Source organism: Fundulus heteroclitus, chromosome 3 (assembly GCF_011125445.2).
Source record: "Fundulus heteroclitus isolate FHET01 chromosome 3, MU-UCD_Fhet_4.1, whole genome shotgun sequence".
NCBI classification, from domain to species: domain Eukaryota; kingdom Metazoa; phylum Chordata; class Actinopteri; order Cyprinodontiformes; family Fundulidae; genus Fundulus; species Fundulus heteroclitus.
In genome coordinates this window covers 42,055,752-42,078,533 of record NC_046363.1, presented here as the reverse complement: position 1 = coordinate 42,078,533, position 22,782 = coordinate 42,055,752, and the positions used below count along the sequence as shown (strand labels likewise).

Below are 22,782 nucleotides of genomic sequence, written 5' to 3'. Positions count from 1 at the left end.
AAAATAGAAAATGTACTCTGTGGATCTATAAAGTCTTGCACCACTTCATTGTGGATCGGTAAAATGTCCGGTTCTCATACAATCAAAGCTGCTGATGAAGTGAATAAATAATCTTTCCATGTGCTCTTTAACAGGTCATGAACTCCCTCAGGAGCGCTCCGCTGTGCCGACAGAACCAGCTCTCCAATTCAATACCAGCGCTGAGGAGGTGAAAAGCACTTCAAACGCCACAGAACCTGATAATTCAACAGAGCAGAGCGGACACACACACCCGGCAGAGGTCCCCAACGTGGAAGTTCCTCTAGTCCCAGACGAGACGTTCTCCAGCGTTGATGGTGTGGTCGTAATAAACCCAGTGACTCTGCCTGCATCTCCAGTCTCTGTAACACAAGGTCCCCTTTCTGTGGAGGTGGGAGTCAGCCCCGCTGTAACCCTTCATCCAGAAAGTCCTGCTCCTTCTGAGGCAGAACCTCTGGAGGAGCTTCAGGATAAAACCGATCAGGGCGCGTTAGAGGAGAACTCGGAGGTCTTCCTCAACACAGTTCCCAACCTCCCAGACGACAGTCCAGACGAGACGGAGACCGACGCCACAGAGGGACCGGATGAATCTTCAGGAGAAGCCCCAGAGATAAATCCAGATCTCATCGTCACAAACCCAACTCTGTCGGAGGACCACGCCGCTGGCAGCGATGCTCCTCCACTATCGGAGATAAAAATCACACTGATTCCTCATCTGAGCTTCACGACCAGGTGGGAGCCAGAACCTTCGACCCCGACAGCCCAGGAGTCTCGATCTGATCGGGAGTACAGCGCAGAGTCCCCCGTCAACGAGACGGCCGCTGAGGAGCACCAGTTTACAGGAACCCTCAGCAGAAATCTTGGTAAATTCTGATGTGTAGTTTGCAGCTTTGTTTTTTATAACAGTTGTATTTATTGTGTGGCAGCTACCCGGATTGATAATAATTTGGTATATAATCAGGTATATAATTCATTTTTTTTTTTAAAAAATAAGAAGAAGGGTAAATAAAATAATTCAGTTAATTCTATTTTTGAAACTGGATTAAATAACAACAAATCAATTCAAGTAAACAAAGTCAGTTTACCAAAGAAATACAGTCAGATTTAAAAGTACTTGACTCATTAATTTGCCTATTAAAGTAGTGATGCGACTTATTTAATGACGTCAAAAGAGCATCGTCCATTGGATGGGGATAGTAAATGATAAATCAACACAAAGTTGTGCAAAATAGTAAACTAGAAGAAAAACAATGAATGGCTTTCAAACTTATTTAGAAGTAAAAATCGTGAGTATGTAGCCGGTATGTAACGAGTGTGCCTCCATCGCAGTTTAAAGTCTTTAGCGGTGCTAACGGGTCATCCTCTATTTACCTCCATCCATCTTCCCATCAGCTTTAAGCAGCTCCCCTGTGACCTGATGAAGAAAAGCATTTCCACAGCATGATGCTGCCGCCACCATGTTCCACTGCTGCAGCGTTAGTGTTGACTTGCATGTAGGCCAAAACAGTTCAGTCTGACCAGAGCACCAGTGTTGTAGTCAAGTCACTATGCCTCGAGTCCGAGTCCAGGTTCGAGTCTCCAGTGTTCAAGTCCGAGTCAAGTCCAAGTCATAAAAAAAAAATCCGAGTCGAGTCCTTATTGATCAAGTCGAGTCCAAGTTAGACCCTATTGATGTGCAAACTCTCTACTGTAGGTGGCGGCATTAGCTAGCCAACCATCATAGCAGTTAACGTTAACTTAACGTAGCATGTCACTTACTTTTCTGGATGCAGTCTTGACAGATGTCGATTGAAATTTGAGGTAGTCCCCAATGTCTCCTCAATTGTTCTGTTACATATGGAGCATTTTGCACTCCATTTTCTGCCAATGCAGGTGAAATCCTTAAACGCGAAACGGACAATCTTCGGGGCACTCATCTCTCCTCCAGGCATGCCGCAGTGAAAATTAACGTTAGTCGTAGGAACATGCCATGACGTGTGATGTATGACATGAAGCAGTAACATTCCATTGCACTAATAATTTAGATATTAAAATCATACACCAAATAATATTCTAATGACATATTAAAATTATAGCCTAATGATATAAAAAAAGTCAAGTCTTTTTCTCAATTTCCGAGTCAGAATGATCTGAATGTAGGAGTCCGAGTCCGAGTTCGAGTCATCAGTGCTCAAGTCCAAGTCAAGTCATGAGTCTCTAAATTTAGGTAATGACTCGGACTCGAGTTCGAGTCTTGGACTCGAGTACTACAACACTGCTGAGCACCTTTTAACTCTAACTCTAACCGGGACCTCTTATTTTACCTTCCGTACAGTCTGATTTATGGTAGTAGCTCATTCTAGTAGGTGTCCTGTCAACATATTCCAGCTCCTGAGCTGTGGATCTATGCAGCTCCCCCAGAGTTTGCATGGATCTCTCGGCGGTTTCCCTGAGTATTGCTCCGATCGGTCGGTTTAGAGCCTTCGTAGCTCTTGGTAGGAGTTGTGCTACACTTTAACTATTTCCGGATGTTGGGTTGAACTGGGCTTTGTGAGATGCTCAGAGATTTGGTTGTTGTTGTTTTTTTATGACCAAACCCTTTAAAGTTCCTTGAACTTCTCCACAACCTTCACCCCGACTTGTCTGTGGCAGCCTTTGGTCTCCATTGATCCACTTCTGTTCTCTAATGAACAGTGGAGGCCTTTACAGAGCAGCTGGATTTATACTATTATTGGCGGACTCTACAGTTTTTATTATTGTGGTGATTTCTGAAGGCCAGTCATTGCATTATTGTTTCAATGTTTTATCTGAGGGTATCAGAGTAAAGGGGACTGAATGCAAACCGAACAACTATAGTCGTTTAGGGGACATTCGTTATTTTCCATGGTGCTGTTGATCAACTCTGAGTCAGAATGAACATTTTTGGCTCCTTCTTGAACCACGTGGATGATGGACAATTAACAAATATGTTATTTTTTTATTCGGGCATTCACACCAGTAATTTGTTTTCTAATAGAATAAGACACTGTAGCAATGTAAATCATTCGCCTTCCCATAGAATCTAAATTACAGTCCTACAAAAAATGGCTTGAGGTTGCCTTGGTTAAATAAAAGTTAGCAAGAACAAACAAATTCAATTAAAACTTTGTACATGTCATATTTGTACACCTCTTAAAAACAAATGTATATAAGATGCAAAGTAATTTAACATTTAACAGTATGTAATAGCTTCTTTACTATGAGGCAGATGCTGTTGGCTTGTTTCATTGTAACAAAGCAGCAAATTTCTCGTTACTGTTTGTTTTTGGTTTTTAGTCTAGGTTCCTTTCAAAAGTATTTTTATGTGTTTGGATATAACGAGCAAAAAAACGACATTGTGACAAACTGTCTTAGCAGGGCAAAGTTTAGAGGGAAGCGCTTCGGAGCCCGTCACAGATGAGCCCTCGGTTCATATCTGCACATGGCGTCCAGAAGAAGAGGACGCTTCCCCTGCAGCGCCCACTGTGGACGTGGACGTGACCGTTGCTGCTCCCCCTTCAGATCCTGAGGGTTTCAAAGCCCATGAACTGGAGCAGACAGCCATGGGTCCGGCTCTGCCTGCAGCCAAAGTTCCTGCTGCAAGCCAAGGAGGTACTTCATATGTTTACATTGTTATATCAGCAAAAAAGCAGGTCTAGTGTCGTAGAAAAAAGCTAGATCAGGAAGAGTCATTTCTGCATCTGAAGCCTTTGAAGAACAGATGGATTGACATCCACTTTGAAATGTTTCGTGCAATTAAAGATCTCCTCACATAGTTACAGGAACAGGTTTCTATGACCATGTGCTGGAAAGAAACGACAAACTAGCCAGATGTAAAAAGATTAGTAGGGTTCATATTAAAGCTAAACATCTTACTAACAATACTAAGACAAAAAAAAACATTTAAAACTAAACGTATGTTTTGTTTTTTATTCAAAAGAGTCATCTATTGAAGATCTTTCATAGAAAAATGGAACAGGTTGTTCACGATCAATATTGCACATTATCTATTTATTTAGGAGTTTTAGGATTGGAGACAAGAATGATTGCTAAATAAAAATTTTAAAGAGAGCTGAATAAAACTATTTTTTAAATACTGCAACATAAATTAGAAAGAAACTGTGAGCAGCTGATAGGAACCAAACTTGATCTAGCAGCGCCACCCGGTGGTGGCTCCTCAGGAACGCCTTCTTTCATCCTGGGATTTTTTTTCCCGTGGAGATTTCAGTAAAATGGTCTTAACTGGGATTTAAAAAATACAGATGTATTGCCTTGGATGGACCAACAGCTAAAAAAAACCATTACCTAAGAAAAGATATGTATAAACTTGTTGGGGTTTTGAGTGGGGCAACAACTGCTGCAGCTTTATGAACAGTAGATGTCGTATGGTTTTGTTTTTACTGCTTATTTGCCTCTGAGCAGACACCAAAGCTACCTGATTTCTTTAGTTCCTAATGATTTATCCCAGAGGGATGCACTCATCCTCTGCTGGTCGTTTTTGTTCCACTCCGACCATATTCCCTCTCAGTTTATGTTTTTCCCCTCTCAGAGAAAACTCAAACATTGTCTAAAAGTATAATTTTCTAGTTTTTTTTAAAGCTTTCTTTATTTGTCAATATTGGTAATGATAATGATGTATTGGTTGTGAAGCCTGGAAACATAAAACTCCATAAGCTTCAATTAGGCTCTATTGTTAAGAAGATGGGGTTGTCTCTCGAATATATGGATAAAACTGGACTCTCTGAAAACAAAAATAAAATGAAATTGCTAACCACAGTAATAAAGATGAAGCAACATATCATCAAGTATAACATCAATAATAATAATAATAATAATAATAATAATAATAATAATAATAATAATAAACATTTTCATCCTGAAAATACCCACGTACAGACGCGTTGCTTTGCTACGCTGGTGTATCAGGTGAATGTAGAGTTGTTTTTATACCTGAACACATGCAGGTTTTTTATCTGCAGCACGCAGCGTTCTGCAGCGCAGCTTTAAAAAGTGACACCAAAACTACACAGAGGTGACTTCCACCTATCGCCATCCTGGGTAACCCAAGCTGTACAGCAGCTCACTCTACTCCGAACCTAATTACTGAAACAACATCAATTACATGTTTTATACCCAAATATGGGCTCAGTGTTATTCAACTATTTCTTACACTGACCACAAAATCATAAATTTTAATTCTTTATTCTTGACTGAAGGGTAATGAAAAACATTATTATTACACCCCTGATCATAAATTAAGTGCAACAATAAAGAGTTGGTGTTTGGAAATTAAAAGTCCAAGGGAACAGGTATGAAGCGAAAGCCAACCAACTGCAACAAGAACTTGAAATAAAGTGGTCTATGAATGCTTAAATATTTGGTATCATCTGGTAACGTCGTCGTCTTTATCTTCCCAGACTCCTGCCTGGAGAATCCGTGTCTGAATGGGGGAACTTGTGTCGATGGTGAATCGATACGCTGCGTTTGTCTGCCTGGTTATGGAGGACATTTGTGTCAAAGAGGTATAGACGCATGAAAGGGATCACAAACAAACACGTTTTCTTTAAATCAAGGACCAGTGGTCTGCAAACTCCCGACGCTGACGTGTCTGGTTATCCTGTCTCAGATGTGGAGGAGTGTGAGCCGGGCTGGGAGAAGTTTCAGGGCTTCTGTTATCGTCACTTCAGCAAGCGGCAAAGCTGGGAAGCAGCCGAGCAGCACTGCCGCATGTGTGGTGGACATCTGCTTTCTGTCATGACTCCCGAGGAGCAAAATCACATCAACGGTAAAACCTGGCCGAAGACAGGCAGGGACACAGGGCAGTAGTAGCAAAGTTTTCAGCTTTAAATAGCAGGGATGTTACTACTCAGTCTGAGCGAAGGTTTGGAAAAGAGATTAAATCTGTTTGTCTGATAATTAAATCATGACCTTCAAAATATTTGACTCCCTCTTTTAAAATATATTTCTATTTATTTATTTAAAATATGTCCATTCTGATACCATTGCATATTATCAAAATCGTGTTTTACTCAGTCATTGAACTAACAAATAAAGGTTGCAGACCTAACAATAGGCAAGGCAAGGCAAATTTATTTATATAGCATAATTCAGTACAGAGACAATGCAAAGTGCTTTACATGATTAAAATATAGGAATAAAAGCAAGTAGGGATAGAATGTAGAAACAAGAAAGAACATTAAAAACAGTAGAACAGTTTAACTAGAACAGTCAAAGGCAATTCAAAACAATAATCAATTTGGCAGGTTTTTAAGCAGTTAACATGTTTACAGTGATTAAAGGGGTATGCATTTCATGTTAGGCTATGGCAGCAATGCTGACTGTTTAACAGCCATATTTGTAGGTGTTTAGTACATTTTAGTAAAGTTTGTGAAGCTCGATGGGAGTACTGCCTGTCCAAAGGAACCCGACAGTCACCTCTCAGACTCACCCTGCTCTGATTTTATGTTATCTTAATACATTATTGAAGTGGAGGAGGTTTGTGGGGAATTTTAAACACTAGAACTAGAACTGCATATTTAATAAAATTCTCCCAACTTAGTAAAGGGTGTTTATTCAGCATCCTGCCTCTGCTCCAGTGTCTGCTGGAGATGGGCACCAGCCACGACCCTGCAAGAACAAGCTGGTACAGACGATGGATTAATGGGTGGAAAGTGGAGATTATCCACTTATCAAATAAAAGTGCAAAATATCATCATGATGGGAGCTTACAGTAGAGGAAGAGGTTGTGAATTTTTTTTTCTTCAAGTGAACGACAGCATTATACAGACTAGCCATCAGTGTTAGCTGCTAACAGGAAGTTTTGTGCACCCCATCTGAAAAAAACAACATTACACAACACCTCTCCATTAACCATCTGCAGCAGATATCAGCCCAGGGATCTTCCTCCCCAACATTCCTCATCTTCACACACTTGAAAGATCTGAGGTGGTAAAAATGTGTCCAGACATGACAAAAAATGTATTTCATGTCTTTAAACTTATGGAATCTGTGTTTTCCTTAGAACATGTTCCCCGATGTAAAGTTTTGTCTGGTGTGGAGCCAAGAGATAGTCATCTGAGATAACTGGCTCCTCTTTCCACCAAGGCTCATTTTACCTGTACATAAACAACTCCAAAGAAGTCATTTTATTTCTTTATACTAATTACATATCTTGATAAAATGAATGTTTTATTATTTAGATAAATACAGAGAATATCAGTGGATTGGACTGAATGACAGAACCATTGAAGGAGACTTCCGCTGGTCAGATGGAAACCCTCTGGTGAGTTGTTCCCACAAGTTCTCCAACTGGTTCGACTTTATGCGTCAGTTTGTTCTCGTTAGTTTAGGTTTAGTCTACACAATCTTTTACTTTTCTTGTTTATGCAAAAAAAAAAATTACTAAAAAGCTGGATTTCATGTTGCGTTTCCCTGCTTTCAGCTCTTTGAGAACTGGTACAAAAACCAACCTGACAGCTACTTCCTGTCTGGAGAGGACTGTGCGGTGATGGTTTGGCACGACGGCGGTCGCTGGAGCGATGTGCCGTGCAACTACCACCTGTCCTACACCTGCAAGAAGGGCGTCTGTGAGTTCCTCTCTGTTGAAGCTAAGCGTTTTCCTTTTCAGATGCTCGTTTTAAGGTTCAAACCAAAGTTGCTTCCAACAGCGTCGTGTGGCGAGCCGCCGCGGGTGCCACACGCTCTGGTGTTCGGGAAGAAGCGCTCACGTTACGAGACCAACAGCAGGGTGCGGTACTACTGTGAGGAGGGTTTTACACAGAAGCTCAATCCTGTTATCACGTGTCTGCATGGGGGTCTCTGGGAAACGCCTCAGATCACCTGCATGCCAAGTGAGTTTGTTAAATGCTCTTCCTTTGATGAGCTAACATAACAAAATTAATTGCCAGGTTATGTGATCTCAATTATGGTTTGTTTTTTATTTCCCCTAACCTCTAACAGAACGACCTTCTCTTCAACAGTAGCTTTACTTTACTTAAGTAATTGTTCTATTCTCCCTCAGAGTTTTCATTATAGTTTTCTATCTTTCGTCTTTTGGAGCCCATTTTTCTGAATTTATTCTTCTTTTTCCAGCCAGCCTTCCTGTGTGTCTCTGTCGACCCTTACTTTATGCTCTATGAAAATATATCAATAAATTAGTAAATGTGGCGTTACAATAATCAAAACTGGAACAAAACGGTTTCAAACAAGTGAAACAGGGTTTGTAAAGATGTATTCTGAGGCTACAGCGGTCTAGGAACAGATATAGTTTTAATGCAGTTTTTCACAGATAGCAGCCAATGAGTATCTGTGACAAAATGGTTATGAAAAGATATTTTTAAAGATTTAGATCACAGATAAAATTTCCAAACAGTTCTGAGACTAAAACTTTTAAAACATAGTGACTTTATTATAAAGATACAAGGCACAGACAGTACTTTATTTGCAACTATAAATCCACATTGCATTTTGGGAAGTATGCCCTCTGTGCCACTTTATTAGGTACACCTTGCTTGCACCTGCCAGAACCGCATTAATCCTGTGTGGCATCGATGCATTAAGGTGTCGGAAACATTTCTCATCACTCGCGTCACTTTCAGAGGCGGTAACAAGTTATTATTTGAGCCAAAGCTGCCTTTCTATCATCAGAAACTAATCAGCAAACTCTTCTTTAACAGCACTTTCCTCAGGATGAATTTAGCAGCTTGTATATTCTTGAATGTTGAGTCTTGAATCAACAAAGCATTTCATCCAGAAAAACTAAATAATGAGGAATTTAGACCAAAGCTGTACAATTCCACATTATATAGACCACAATGTGAAAAGGAAGGAATTGAAAAGCCTGATATTTCCGGTTTAATAATCAAGATAAATATGCAGTCCATTGAGAGTGTCATCTCAGCTTGTGCATTTTAATAACCACAGAAGGAACAAAGCTGTTTTAAAAAAGTATAAAACCCTCCATGAAGGGGATGGGAGTTACATCAGAGGAGGGAATCTGCTGCCTGCTGCGCCGGGAGGAGACTGATTGTTGGGACCCTCCAGTCAGTTTGGACGAGACTTTAACTACCAGCTGGAGGGAATGTCACTCGTTTAAATGTTTTCTGTGTCAAAAGTCACTAAAATCTCCTCTCTTCCCCAATCTGATGCTCAGTTTAAACTTTAAATTGTCAACGTCTCCACATATAGATGCCTAAATGTGTTTAGTTGCTGCCATGTGATTGGCTGAGTGTCTGTTTGTGTTAACAAGCAACTGAACAGGTGTATCTTATAGGTAGGTGCAGCCGTGCAGGTGAGGCTGGTAGGATTTTGTAACTTCTCACTTGGGTCGAAAACACATTAATAACTTTTCTAAAGGTTTTAAAGTTGGAAATTGTCATTGTTATTATTAATAATTGAATAAAATGTGCCTTATCTTCCTCCAGCTCTAGCTCATAAATTGGAGGAGGGTTCTCTGACTTCCCAGCCGGAGCAGTACGAGGAGGTCGAGGGTGCGGCTGCAGAGAAAGTGGCACCACTGTACTGGGACATCAAGTGGAACATTTAAAGGCATCTTGTCCTATAAAGGAAAAAAAAAACATCTTCCCCTGATTTTATTACTCAAGGACTGTCCCATAGAATTATCACATTATGGTTGACTGTGTCAGATAAAGAATCTCAGCTAAAAACATCCAAATATATGTCTTAATGTACTGCAAAGAGTAAAGCTTGTTAAAACAACATAATTGCACTCTCTTCCTTAAAAAACAACCTTAACCTGCTACTTAAATTCGACATTTAGAAAAAAAAAAACTCCCATTAAAGAATCCGAGCTAAAGGAAATTATGCATACTGCAACACATTACAGGAAAAGTTGATTTTGATGCTCACCATCTCTTTGGATTAAATAAACACGGCAGCAAAATGTTTGCAAGATGTTTTTTTTTATGTAGAAATACGTTTTTATGTAGAAAATCACAGCTGTGACAACCATAGGAAAAATCAATCAACAGTTTTCTTGGATGGATTCTTGGATAGTTATCCAAAATGCATATGACAAAAAAACGAAAACGAAAAATCACATTATTGGTTTACATTATCAGTGATACTGGAGCTGGATATAGTCGTTTTGGATGAAACAAAAAAAATACAAATATAGATCCAAAGGTCACATTAACTAATTTGTTATCATGTGCATTTCATTTTTAAGCATTTGTTATACAACAAACTGTCGTGTTTTTTGCACATTTTGAACTTTCTCTGAGAATCAGCTGCTATGACGTCCACTAAAGCCCTGACTGATAACCAGTTAATACTTCCCATGACTTGTTGGGTGTGTTTTTTGGAATTCATGATAGTTTTTGTTCAATAATGTGTCAAACAAGCCTCAGAACAGCAGTTTGAGATTAAGTAACAAACAGATGAACTGCTTACTACTTAGGTGGGGGAGTGGCAGCCCAGTGGTCAGAGCATCTTGGAAATGCAGCAAGTTCCCAGGTTTAAATCACAGACTGCCACTCTGGCTCTCTAGACAAGACCCTTAGCCCCAGAATGCTCCCCGGGCTCTGCAGAGCGCCACCCCACTGCACCCTGAGCCATGGATTAAATTACACATTTCAGTGGAATGCAATAAAATGACACATTTTATGACAAATAAAAGATGATTATTATCATAATTGGTGACTTATGAAGGCAATTGGTTGCTTTGGATTTAATTTAGCAGCACTGGAATCCTGGAGGCTCAAAAGATGCACACTACACTTTTCCCATTTTTATTTGTGAGAATTATTATTTTTAAATTGTTACTTTTCTCCAACTGCGCAACTAAACACTGCTTTATATTGCTCTATCAGTCTAAACCCAGTAAAAAACATTGTTGTTGTTGCTTTACTTCCTGATACAAAGGCAAATGTAAGCATTCATTTCAATAACTTTGACATTTATGTGAACAAACTCAATCATATTTTAAAATCGATTTCATTGGTAACAGGTCTATTATCCGTTAAAGGTTTTTGCCTTTTGCTGCAGTGTTGGTGTGCACCCATATGTCTCAAGTTAAAACTGAGTAAATCACACCTCTTTGGTAAGAGCAGGGTAGAGTTGAAAGGGTCAAACCTCGGTTTAGCAGTATAATGTCAGAGGATTTTTTCCTCGTAATGAAACAATCTGAATTACCAGAATTTGTGTGACATGCAGTTTTCTTATCCAGCCATGCAATATGATATAACCCACATCTCTTCTAGCATTCCCCCTGTAGTTTTGTGTGGGCCCTGCTTATTTTTCTTCCAAAGGAATGGGATGCTTGTGTTTAATTTTATGCTGAGGATTTAGATAGCACAAACAAGCTTCTATTTTAGTTTCTTTTTTTTTCAGAAGAACTGCTGCACAGTAAAGCTGGTGTGAGTTATCTTCTTGTCTAGATGACAGACGGTATTCTGACTAATGTTTGCTTTGTGTTTGGTCTTGCTAACATGGTTCAGATCCAGAAATCTGGTCTCAGTACCAGATTAAATTCACAAGGTGAAATCTATGCTGGTTATTACAACTGAAGTGAATTATTGCCTCAACAAAACATTTTTTCTGCTGCAGAGGATAATGGATAGACTGGTGACAAATGTAGAGGATTTAACAAATCAATCATCGTTCAACCTTTGTTTTATCATAGGAGAAAAAAATATAACGTTTGGCCTTTGGATGAAAGGACCAACATTGATATGAATGAAACCCAGCTCAGACAGTACTGAGCTTGATTGTTCTGGTGATGCTTTGCAGAACTTTGACTCTGCTTGTCTTCTGGTGCTTCATTATCAGGTGTCTTTCAGACTTTGTATCATCTTCTCTTAACCTTCCACCCTGCTGTCTCTGTTCAGCCTTCATGTGCTTCTTTCTTTGCATACAGTGTTATAAAAACTGTTAAACCTCTTTGGCTCTGCAGCGTTCTGCCTAAAATGGGACAACTTTTCTTCAATGTGAAAAAGCACACGTTCTGTAACTGATGGAAATATAGCTCACATAATTATTTTCTACTTTTTAGACAGATACTGTAACACGACAGCAACAACAAAGCTCCTGTTTATTGTTTGTTTAATTAATGAAGGAAAAATGGGTTCTTTATAAAGGCAATAAAAAGGTAAAATGTAATTTTTTAACATAGCCGGAATTTATACTGTTAAGTGCTGTCAGTTGATTTTAACTGTATAAAAATGATTAAAACTGCTGTGAAGAAATAAATATGTGGCCCCTGTTTACTAACAACAAATGAGGACTTTATTTGTTTCCCACACATGAAAAACATACAATGAGATGAAATTGTGTTGCCCTCAAATGAACGATATGAATCTACTTTCAACGTCTGCTCACCAGCCTGTGTTCAGTCTCCATGGTAACCAGCTCAAACCTGATTGTGTTTTTGCAGATGAAACATTAATTTGATATTATTTTCTCTACAAAGTCGTGAAACCGTTTTGGATAAAGGGCTTCTAGCTTTTCTAGGACAAGCTTTGGTTGATTGTTGTGTTTATTAGTGTTTAAATAGTTCATGATGATGAGTTGATTTATTAAATGATGCTAAATGTCAAAGCCTATGGGGGCTGCATTTTCACATCTCTGTGAAGAGGACAAAAGCCAGATTGAAAAATGAATGAAGCAGTCAGACTTAATGCAAAAATGTTTAGTTTAAGGGATGAACAGGATGCATTGTTTTCTTATGTGTAAAATAAACCACTGAGTAACCAAACATCATGCTTTAATATTAATGAACTTTATACGATAGAACAAAAAAGAAAGTATGGAGATCTTTAGGAAGTTAAAGATCCAAACAGCATTTATCTGTATTTTCCAAAAATATTCCATGGTCACATGGTTTGATCCAATCACCTTGAAGAATGTTGCCACCAGATGATGCCAGTCAACCATCTGTGACACGCCGGGCGTTTATACTGTGACCTACTTTACTGGTAATGACACTCAGATCGAGTTATTAATCTGTTTTTTATGTCACTTTTAAATAAAACTATTGAGGGACTCTGTGTGTGCTTTAATATACGCTGCATAGGCAGCCTTACCACAAATGCATGAACCTGCCTAGACTAACCCAAGGGTTCATAATGAATCAGAGAGATAAGCTGAATTTCGTCTCGTGACTAAATATATACTTTGTAGTAAGAGGCCTAAATGCTGTACCTCTTAGTATTATATGGTAAGAAGGTCACCGATTTAAATTTCAGGGGCTACTGTCTCTCTCTATGGCGTTTCCATGATTTTCCCTAAAGGCATGGGTTTTCCTTAAAGGTTACACAGTAACTATAGTTAACTTGCAAGCATCCATATCAGTCCTAAACTGTCTTTAGGATTGAGTAGTTTGTCTCCTGTGTCTCTGCCTGCAGACCCCTCCAACCCTGAACAGAACTAAGAGAATACAAAAAATGTATAAACACATCTTTAACAAGGTTATAATTGACTAAATAAAATGTTTTATGTTTCAAATGTGTTTAATATCATATTGTATTTCTTTCACTTGAAATGCGGTTCCTAACACACAGTATTGTTATCTTGATTACATTAACTAAAATTGTAAGGCTACCAAGTTTAGTTTTGCCTTTTGAACTGTTGGAAATAGTCCCAGTTACACGTCAGCTGAGGTATTTCACTTTGGTTTGTAGAAGAAATATAGCTGGGAATACAGCCCCCACTTCCTAGTGACAAGGAATATACATTTATTTGTCCATTAACTGAACGCATAGATTTGATGTATTGACCCATAACTCCTTAAGCCTGCGAGCCCCCTCTCCAGGGGGCCTGAGCTCTTTAGCAACAAAAATGTCCTTGTAGCTGACTAACTGAGACTGACAGATCTTCATCTGAAACTTCTCTACAAAAGTATCTACTAAATATATAATGGCATCCCACAATTTCAAGAATAGCTACATTTCAAAAATTTTGGCAGAAAAACAGCAGGGGTCTGCCTGGATTGGTTAAACATGTTAACCTTCTCCATTGCTTATTGTGTGGACACCAAACTTGCCACAGATATAACCAAGATGTTCTAGTTACAGTTTATTGTATTTAATTCCTTCTTTATAGCAAAAGTAAGACATTTTTGATGTAACAAGATTAGCGGTTTAGGCATTGTACAAGTTGAGAAATATCTTATAAAGAATGCATTTTTTTGGAAAATAGACCCTCAGGCTCCAGAGATTAAAGGATGACGGACGAACCCAGGTACACAACAAAACCTGGATCTCGTTCCCCGATAAAGCCCAGTCTACCGGACTTTCTAGTCTCAAAACAACCTCATTCTTCACCAACTTAACTATAAATTTGAAATCTTGACTCTTAGATGCCATCTGCTGGCCTGGAGGCTCAAAGCAGCAGCTTAGTTTGCTTGTGAAATGGGCCAGGTCTTTCTTCATATAATAAGATTATTTCCCCAGGAAAATGATCCGTTGGTAAACACTAAACAAGTTTGTTAATTGAATTAGTAAATCTAGTGCTAATAATTCTGTCTGACGTAAGTTTAAGCAGCAGTTAAAAAGCTGACAGGAAGTAGGGCAAAAGCACGTTTCGTGGAAACCATGACAGGTTTCCACATCAGTCAAAAAGCTGTTAGAAGTTGATTGTTCATCTGTATTGTTAAATGTTTCATTTGACTCTAATTACACCACTGATCCCATGCTGCTTGTGTCATCTTTATTATCAACTCTGTTTTTGCCACCGTCTTTAAGCTTGGATGCCAAGTTCTTCTTACACTGATTTCTTGTCTGTCGTAACCCGGGCTATCTATAGCAGTACGCTCCATAAATGTGAGTTGTTTTGCTGGGGAATCCAAAGGAGCGGACCCCTGCCTCTGGGACGCCTCCACAGTGTTTCCTGGGGTGGACGATGGGTAATCGTACGCTGCCGTCTCTCAGCCAGCCACCATTGCACTGGTCATATTTCTGGAAACGCCAGGCGGCATAAAGCTGGCCAACCAATGCCAACTCTGATCCTCGACGTTTGCAGGCATCTACTGCCTGATCGTAGGAGAAGGATCCAGATATGTAGAAGACAGAGCCTGGGTCACCAAGGAAAGAGACACAAAAACAAAGGTTAAATTCGGAATATCTGTATTATCTGTTTCTTTATGCAACACCTTTATGCCTATGCTTTTATTTTCTGTCTTTCCTTTGGTGTCCTGTAAAGCACTTTGGATTGCCTCGTGTTTGAATGGTGCTTTATGAAATAACTGGCCTTGACTGAGAAGATACAGAACAAATCATAATTTCACTGATTTGTGATATGTTGCAGGAGTTTGACTTATTCTATTTTCAAGCATATAGTTTAATGTAACACCCAACCTTTCAAAGCTTGCCATGTTGGATGAATATGTTGGTGCTTTTTCAAGCGATAGTCTGGACATTTACAGCAAAAACTTGTTTTGTTCCAGATCTCAGGGTGGTTAGAGTAAAAGCCAGGTTTCTTTTAAAGTTTACTTCCCAGCTTACCAGATATCTGGGAAGTGAAGCAGAAAGCATCGAACCGATCATGGCTCTTGTCTTTTGGCCCATAACTGCGAATGCCTGCTGGCAACTTTCCCCCGCAGACAGGTCGGGGATGAACGATTGGATAATGAACTGTTCCGTCATAAATCCAACCAGCATTGCACCAGTCCAACCCCTCAGTCCAGGCTGCAATAAGAGGAGGGTTAATGTAACAGAATCAGACAGCACAATTACCTCTGGCGTGTGGGAAAGAAAGGTTTGGACTAAGAGTAATACCTCTGTAAAGCTGTTTGTATGTGGCTAACATGCCGTCTTGCTCAGCACAAGCCTGCTTGGCTTCATGGAAGTTTAATTTGTAACGTCCATGCTTACTTTGATATGGGAAGACCACGCCTGGAAAAAAAAAAGTCAGTCTTTATTTTCCCTGAGCCCTGATAAAACACTGCCCCCATGCAGGTAAAAGCACAATTCAGGTAGAAATCGCTTGTCAAGCAAATTTAGGAGATTTGAATCACCTTTTGATGCACTTAAGGTATGCCTTTAAAATTGTACCGTCAACCACCTGAAAGAAAAACCTTTTTTTAACATTATTAACAGATGCTGGTACTAGTTTTTAGTTACCTTCAATCCTCAAAGTGATGACAATATTCTCATCCTCAATGCCATTTATCAGTTCACACCGATACCTGCCATCATCCCCCAGCTCGAGATGGCTGAGCTGCAGGGAGGCGTCCATGATGTGAGCCCTCTGGAGAGAAGCCCGCGGTCCAACAGGGCCATATGGCTTGAAAGCATTTGCATTTGATAGCATTATGACATTTTGTTGCCCCATGTTTTCAGGCTCCAGCTTAGTCCATTTAATCTTGTAGTGGTCAGGTTTGATTCTGACGATGCACGGCAAAGTGACATTATCTCCCCTTCGGCCAGCCACCTCTACCTGCACAGGTGGTTCCAGGAGATACTGAAGCTTCTTTGGTTTTGCTGGTTCTGTAGAGAAAACAACATAAGTAGTCATCCAGAGTGTGTAAACAGTCAGTTAGGTAAAGCTAATAAAGACTATTTCCTTCTGTCTATTTATCAAATGAAAAACATTTAGACCATGGTCTAAAATTCCTGCTAGACACCAGATTCTGTTAGCTGGACAGCAAAAGATGCAACTAGTTATTGGTGGGGTTATTCAGATATCCTATTGTTTGGTGTTTATCCAATATTGTAGAACTTTTAGTGTAATTTCGTAAAACTGCTTTGCTTTGGTATACTACTCCCTCCTATTTAAGTCAATTAAATAGGAGAAGGGATTGCTACAAAGGCGATTACTTAATGCAATTGCATTGGCTTCCTTAGATATACACTGCTCAAAAAACTTAAAGGAACACTTTGAAAACACATCAGATCTCAATGGGGGGTAATGCTGTAAATAAAAACTGAATGAGTGATGTGTTAGGAACAAAAAGGATGTCACATCATTAGATGAAACTGAACAGGATCAACCCACAGTGGGCTTAGTCCAAAGTCCAAGAGAAACTCAAACTGAAAAACTGATGTTGCAAGATGGTCCAATTTGCTGAAATGTCATTGTAGCAACTCAAAATTGTCTCATACGGGCCCTGCTCCGTATGAGACGATGGCTGGTGTCTCCTCCTAGATCCTGACCTGGGCATCATTCAGCTCCTGAACAGTCTAAGGTGCAACCTCGTAGTGTTGGATGGACATAAACATGATGTCTCTGGGACATCATGTTTATGTCACAGAGAGTGGAATTAATGGGGCAACAGTAGAACCCCTGTGAATGATGGGTTGCCGGGTTCAAACCCCTGCTCTGACTGTCTCAGTTTTTGTGTCATTGGGCAAGACACTTTACCCACTTTGCCTGCTGGCAGTGATCAGACAGCCCAGCAGTGCCAATTATATGGCAGCCTCGTTTTTGTCAGTCTGCCCCATGGCAGCTGTGGCTCGTCAGTGTGTGAATGTGTGAGTGAATAGCTGAATGTAGTGTGAAGCACTATGGGGTCCTCAGGACTTGATAAAACACTAGAAAGTAACATTTACCATAGGTTTAGGAGAGCGTAGAAGCCAGTCAATGGCATCAATTCTTTCATCCTCCAGGTCAGGCATTATGATGCACCAGGAGGAATCCAGGACCCACTGCACAGGTGAAGGGTCTAACAAAGCAGATATCCCCACACTTTTGGTGGAGATATATCACGCTTTTATTTTTCGTGGTAGGTCTTTCCACGGAGCGCTAGAGAACCCTACTGGGCATGTAAAGATGATGAAATATATGACGCACAGATTTCATTGTCTAGTGGACAATGAGGTGCAAATTAGGCCTTAGACTAAATGATTAATGTCCTATAAAAGGTGTGTGGACATTATCAAGTGGTCAAATAATAATCAGGTGAAATAACTAGGAAATAAGGCCATGTTCCTTGTTATTTTGGCCTTTTTAAGCATTTGGCATGCTGAGGTGAACAATTCAGCACAGAAACAGCATCTGCATTGCATGACATGAATTTAGTAATGTTGCTATCAAATTTGCATATTTACATTGAAACTACATAAGGTTCCAATAAAATGCTTGCTCTAGAATTTCAAAAAACTATTCACCCATGCAGTTGTGTGATGGAAGTGCTAAGAAACCCATTATTAAGTGGGGTTGCCATCACCACTACAAACAATGACTTTAAGTCTATTTAAAAATGATCCACCAACTGACTCTAATCAGTGGTCGATTTGAATCTCTTGCTGGTCCGTTACTCATTTCAGACAAAACAAACCACTAGATTGCTATTTTCTCCAAACTGGGTTAAGATTTGACCTCTACTAAAAGTGGGATCAGTAAAAACAGCAATGATGTTCTGTTGCATCTCAGCGTTGACTCTGACATATGCATGAAAATACAAAGTAATAATCATGATAAGCTGATCTCTGAGTAAAACATACAGATGTTTTACTCATAGATACAATATGTATCATGTGTTCATGACAGAAAATAATATATTCTTGTGATAATAGTGTAAAATAACCTTTTTTTACCTGCTCTGTGGGGTCTATATAAAGCTGAAGACCATGTGACGTAGCTCAATATAAAAAGAATTACAACAAGGTTCCCTTTGAAGGATTTCATTTCTCTCAGCTCCTGTAGTGTACAAGAAAGCATGTTAAGTAGACTCAGATTTAACTACACACAATGTCAGATATCTTTGGTTGTTAAAACGGTGAGAAGAAACAGTTGTTAATCAGAAATTCCTTATTGTTCACCATTAATAATCCTATCATCCAGTTTTCTTTAAAGTATAACTGACAAACCTGTATAATTGATTTGGTGTCCAAGTGCCTAGTCAACCCCCAGTACTGTCCGACATGACGGTAAGGTCTTCAAAGAGTCCAAATAAAAAAGAATAATTCTCAACCTATTCCAAGTCCGTTCTTTATTTCCTTTCACGCCTTGCTCCAAATGCTGAATATCCGTCTGTCTTTAACCGGCACTTCCACACCCCTCTTTCCTCTCTCTAGTCATGAGGTCCTCTGCGTGTTTAACAATGTGTCAACAGGACTGTTGTCCTCTCTGCTCCAGATGTTAATGACCCAATGACGGTCTGGCATTCACAGGCTTTCTTTCTGTTTCCTTCTTTTTTAGTGTCTACCAAAAAGCTCAACAGTTAAAACAAAAAAAACCTGTTCACTTCAAAATGAAAGACTAAACTACTGGGGAAAACCAAAAACAGACTCTAAATCTATGACACACTGTGGCTTAATATTTTTCACGTGAAATATCAACATTAGAGCCAAAACAGTTTTACATTGACTTGTCCATGGGGGTGAGTAATAATTCATAGCCACCCCCATGGGTATAGTAATTGGCCTGACAATTTTCAGTATAAAAAATTTAATATAACAATACAAAATTAGTTTTTTTCTTTCCTATTAGTTATTCTTTATCCCACAGTCCCTGAAAGAAGTAAATTCATTTTAAACACATTTTAAACTTCTTTGTAGTTACTCAGATGTGAGTCACATGCTGAATATAATACCCTTACTTTATGTATAGTATGTAGAATGTAAGCATCTATTTAAAAAAATGCAGATATCTGATCGAAACTTGGTATCTGCAGCATGGTTCTTAATTTTGTGTGGAAAATAGAGTTAGGAGAGGGCGCATTGCCAATGATCTTCCTATAAAGTAAAGTAAAGTAAAGCATTTCTGTTGCGATTTAAAGGAGCATAGCATAAAGTCCAGGATTTTTGCAGAAGTCTGCCCCCTCTGGCCACAAGTTGAAACGACACCAGTGAGACACTAAATATCATAGCAGTTTGAATAAAATCTATTTCATTGATGTTTACGCTGCCAAACGTTTTGATCAGTTATTCTTACCAGAAATGTTTTACATGTTCAGGTCTTGGATGTTCCACTTAGGAAGATCATTGGTGGTGCGCTGCCTCCTATCTCCATTTCTTTTATAAACTCATTGAATCTCATGTAAATAACTGCCCTGTATTTACATTAATGATTTCGTTTTTCAGATTGGAGTTGCTTCAGCGCCAGTCAACATAGAATAGTGACTATTATGAGGACCCTCATAGATCAGCTTTAGCCTCTGTGTCCAACTAATTTGGATTTATAACAGACAAAGAAGCCAAGAGGGTTATTTACCGCTGTGCATGACTTCAAAACTTCAAAGACTCCAAACAAATTTTAAAAGACTCATATTGGCACTGAGGCAACAACGTATCTTTATCTGGGCTAGATACAACATGTTCTTTCACACGAGCATGGGGGCCTCTCTTTCAGGTCCTTTAGTTTTTAGAGTGAGGGTTCTTGCCAGTAGTCTTGATTTGCCGTGCCAAAGACCAAATGTTAGATGTTATAGATGGAAAAGATTCATTATGGTGAACATATAGAAACATATTTTTCTATGACTGATTCACATACATAAATTTTTTGGGGACATCAATTTCATGATTTCCATGATTCGTTCAGCCATCTTTGTTTTTTCCCACATTGATCTAGGGGATGCTTGACAAGATGGCATGTCGGATCTTGTTTCCTCTGCCTCTGTTCCCTCCGGACACAAAGGCGCCATTGTGAGGATCACCATCTCAGTGGAGTGACAGCAGGCTGGGAATATGCAAACATCGGCCAATGTGGAGAAAAAAAAAGTTACAATAATAGAGCTCCTCTGTTTTTGCTTGTGTTGCTTCTCCATTGTGCTCCACCATCAATACGACTCTTTCTTGTACTCCAATTAGTATTCGGACAAACACCTCTAGGTGACAGTGTCCAACTGTTCCAAGAAATACTCAGAAATAAATCTTTTTGGTCTCAGTTTGTCATGCAATTTTCCATCGAGGACCAATCCCAATCATTCTGACATGCATTAGTGGCCCATGAATTCATTTCTAATTTGGTTTTAAAGCCTCAACAGACTGCACGAGTTACGCTAAAATGTTTGTAACGACCTTTAGCGCCAACAGGAGGCTGGCACTGCTTTAAAATAAACTCTTCACTGATTGGTAGATATATATTCCCACCACCCTCTTTTTAAATTCTGACCATCTGAGAGAGATGCACTTTATAATATATTTTTTTATGAAGGCATAGTTGGATCATTGTTTCTAGAGTCTAACCATAAGGTACTTTTTTCGTAGTATTTTTTTTACTCTGTAAAAAACTGTGTTTTACTTAAAAGGATAATATGGTGCATACCATATAAAATGGTTTCAATACTTGTGTTTAAAGCTTTCCGGCTGCTTCAGAATAATAACAGAATTCTCAGTTTACGATCCATTTTATTAATATATTAATGTGTTAGTGTTTTCTTAAAACACAAACATTGCCCTCTACTGTTAGCCTTTTAGCAAACAGAAAAGCCAGCGTGATGTTTTTTTGTTACAAAGGGTCACACTGTAAAAAAGAGAGAATTTTTGTACATGTTTTTGTTGAATTCTTCTCATTTTGCTGCTGTTTTTTTGTTTTTCTCTGCTTTCTGCAGCTGCTGATGGTTCACAGCGATGTGTTTTAGCCTGCAGGAAAACGATCCCTCTCACTTCATGACATTTCAGTTCAGTTTGATTGATGATTTTTTTTGTTTTTTTTTTTGAAAGTCAGTTTCAATATAGATGTTTTTTAGTGGGAGGCTGGAATCACGCTTTTTTTACACTCCAGTTGTGTTCAGAAATCTTTTGTAAGTAAATGTTTACTCTGAGTGTCCCCACTTTGTCTGCCACAGATAAAAAGGTGCTGTGATACATCAATTTGTCCTGACTGTGAGCGCTGAACGGCTGAACGTTTCATCTTCAGCAGATGACTGGGGCTGATAGGAGAGCAGGTTGGCCCGCCTTCAGCCCTGATGTAGTATCAGTATCTACGGTAGTGTTGCAACAGAGCGTGACTGTGTTGAAAAAAAACCCTGTGACAAGTGGTGGGGTCATAAAGGAGGCACATGACTAGAGGACAGAATGCTTTGACAACTATGAACGATCCTCCTTCCTCCTTCCTCCTGTGAAGACACAAAAACCTTTTAATAATGTTTTAACAAGAATGCTTCTGCTTCTGAGGATTTCACAAAAAGTGACATTTTTAGGAAGAGAGACAACTTTGCCTTTCATGCAAGCCCATTCTGATACCTTGTATAGACTAGGTGAGCGAGGGGTTCAATTCCTATTGCCCACCATTTAGAAAAGGCAGGTACCTTTGTTGTCTTTGCCTGCTTCTGGCAGAGCGTAAGAGTCTAACTGGGGCAAAATTTAGCTTGTTGACTTGTTATCCTACAAACTAAGAACATTTTAACTTTTGCAAACACCAGTTTCTGCTCCTCTGGAGTGTGGGTCGTCCATCAGATAGAATTTGCTGGACACCAGTGCAGACATTGGATGACTAACATACAAAACGTTGTTTTTGTTCTTTTTGCTCTCTCTACATAGACGTTTTAATAATTCATATACACCAATAATTGGTTTTCAAACGTTTAAATCAAGTCCGTAAACTTGCATTGCGTAACTATTGCATAACTACAGAGCACTTAGATAACATAGGAGGATGCAGAGCGCCATGAATATTGTGCTTCAGCACGGCCTTTCTGACCATTTAACACTTTTTGTGACGATAAGAGTGCTATGCCCTGTTCAGAGGATGTATGACACTTTGAATTGTGCTAGCCTGGCCAGTCGGTGTGGGAAGGCTTAGACTCTCCACTATAAAATGTACTGGACCAATCACAGAGCAGAAGGCGGGAGTTTATGATGTGTAACTCTTTACCCATAATGCAGCAGTGTTTTTCTGTCACCATACCAGTCAAGATTGCAGCAACAA

General features: G+C 39.4%; 2 protein-coding genes across 3 annotated transcripts in view; one reads left to right on the top strand and one right to left on the bottom strand.

Moving 5' to 3' along the window:
* bcan (brevican) overlaps positions 1–13,480 on the top strand; it is a 33,462-nt gene extending 19,982 nt beyond the window's left edge. The window contains exons 8-15 of one of the 2 annotated variants that reach the window (XM_036135430.1): positions 135–881; positions 3,391–3,627; positions 5,433–5,537; positions 5,642–5,800; positions 7,215–7,297; positions 7,457–7,601; positions 7,683–7,865; positions 9,438–13,480. In XM_036135430.1, the coding sequence (XP_035991323.1) occupies positions 135–881; positions 3,391–3,627; positions 5,433–5,537; positions 5,642–5,800; positions 7,215–7,297; positions 7,457–7,601; positions 7,683–7,865; positions 9,438–9,559 (1,781 nt within the window). In that variant the 3' untranslated portion in view covers positions 9,560–13,480. The remainder of the gene's footprint in view (positions 1–134; positions 882–3,390; positions 3,628–5,432; positions 5,538–5,641; positions 5,801–7,214; positions 7,298–7,456; positions 7,602–7,682; positions 7,866–9,437) is intronic. The other variant, XM_036135431.1, reaches the window with a different exon arrangement.
* Positions 13,481–14,031: 551 nt separating this feature from the next.
* On the bottom strand, positions 14,032–19,163 carry hapln2 (hyaluronan and proteoglycan link protein 2). The gene is made up of 6 exons (XM_021310680.2): positions 18,780–19,163; positions 18,507–18,609; positions 16,092–16,457; positions 15,747–15,863; positions 15,474–15,656; positions 14,032–15,043 (listed from the first exon to the last, which is right to left on the bottom strand). Exons 2-6 carry the CDS (start codon positions 18,595–18,597, stop codon positions 14,766–14,768), a joined length of 1,035 nt encoding a protein of 344 aa, XP_021166355.2. The 5' UTR covers positions 18,598–18,609; positions 18,780–19,163; the 3' UTR covers positions 14,032–14,765.
* Between the last annotated feature and the right edge of the window lie 3,619 nt (positions 19,164–22,782).

Bases quoted from the DNA above. Each gene is read 5' to 3' on its own strand.
- hapln2 (XM_021310680.2), bottom strand. From the start codon at position 18,597: ATGAAATCCTTCAAAGGGAACCTTGTTGTAATTCTTTTTATATTGAGC. The intron at 15,864-16,091 runs GTAACTAAAAAC...TTTTTTTTCCAG, and splicing joins CATCACTTTGAGGATTGAAG to GCGTGGTCTTCCCATATCAA. The intron at 15,657-15,746 runs GTATTACTCTTA...CTCTTATTGCAG, and splicing joins ATACAAACAGCTTTACAGAG to CCTGGACTGAGGGGTTGGAC.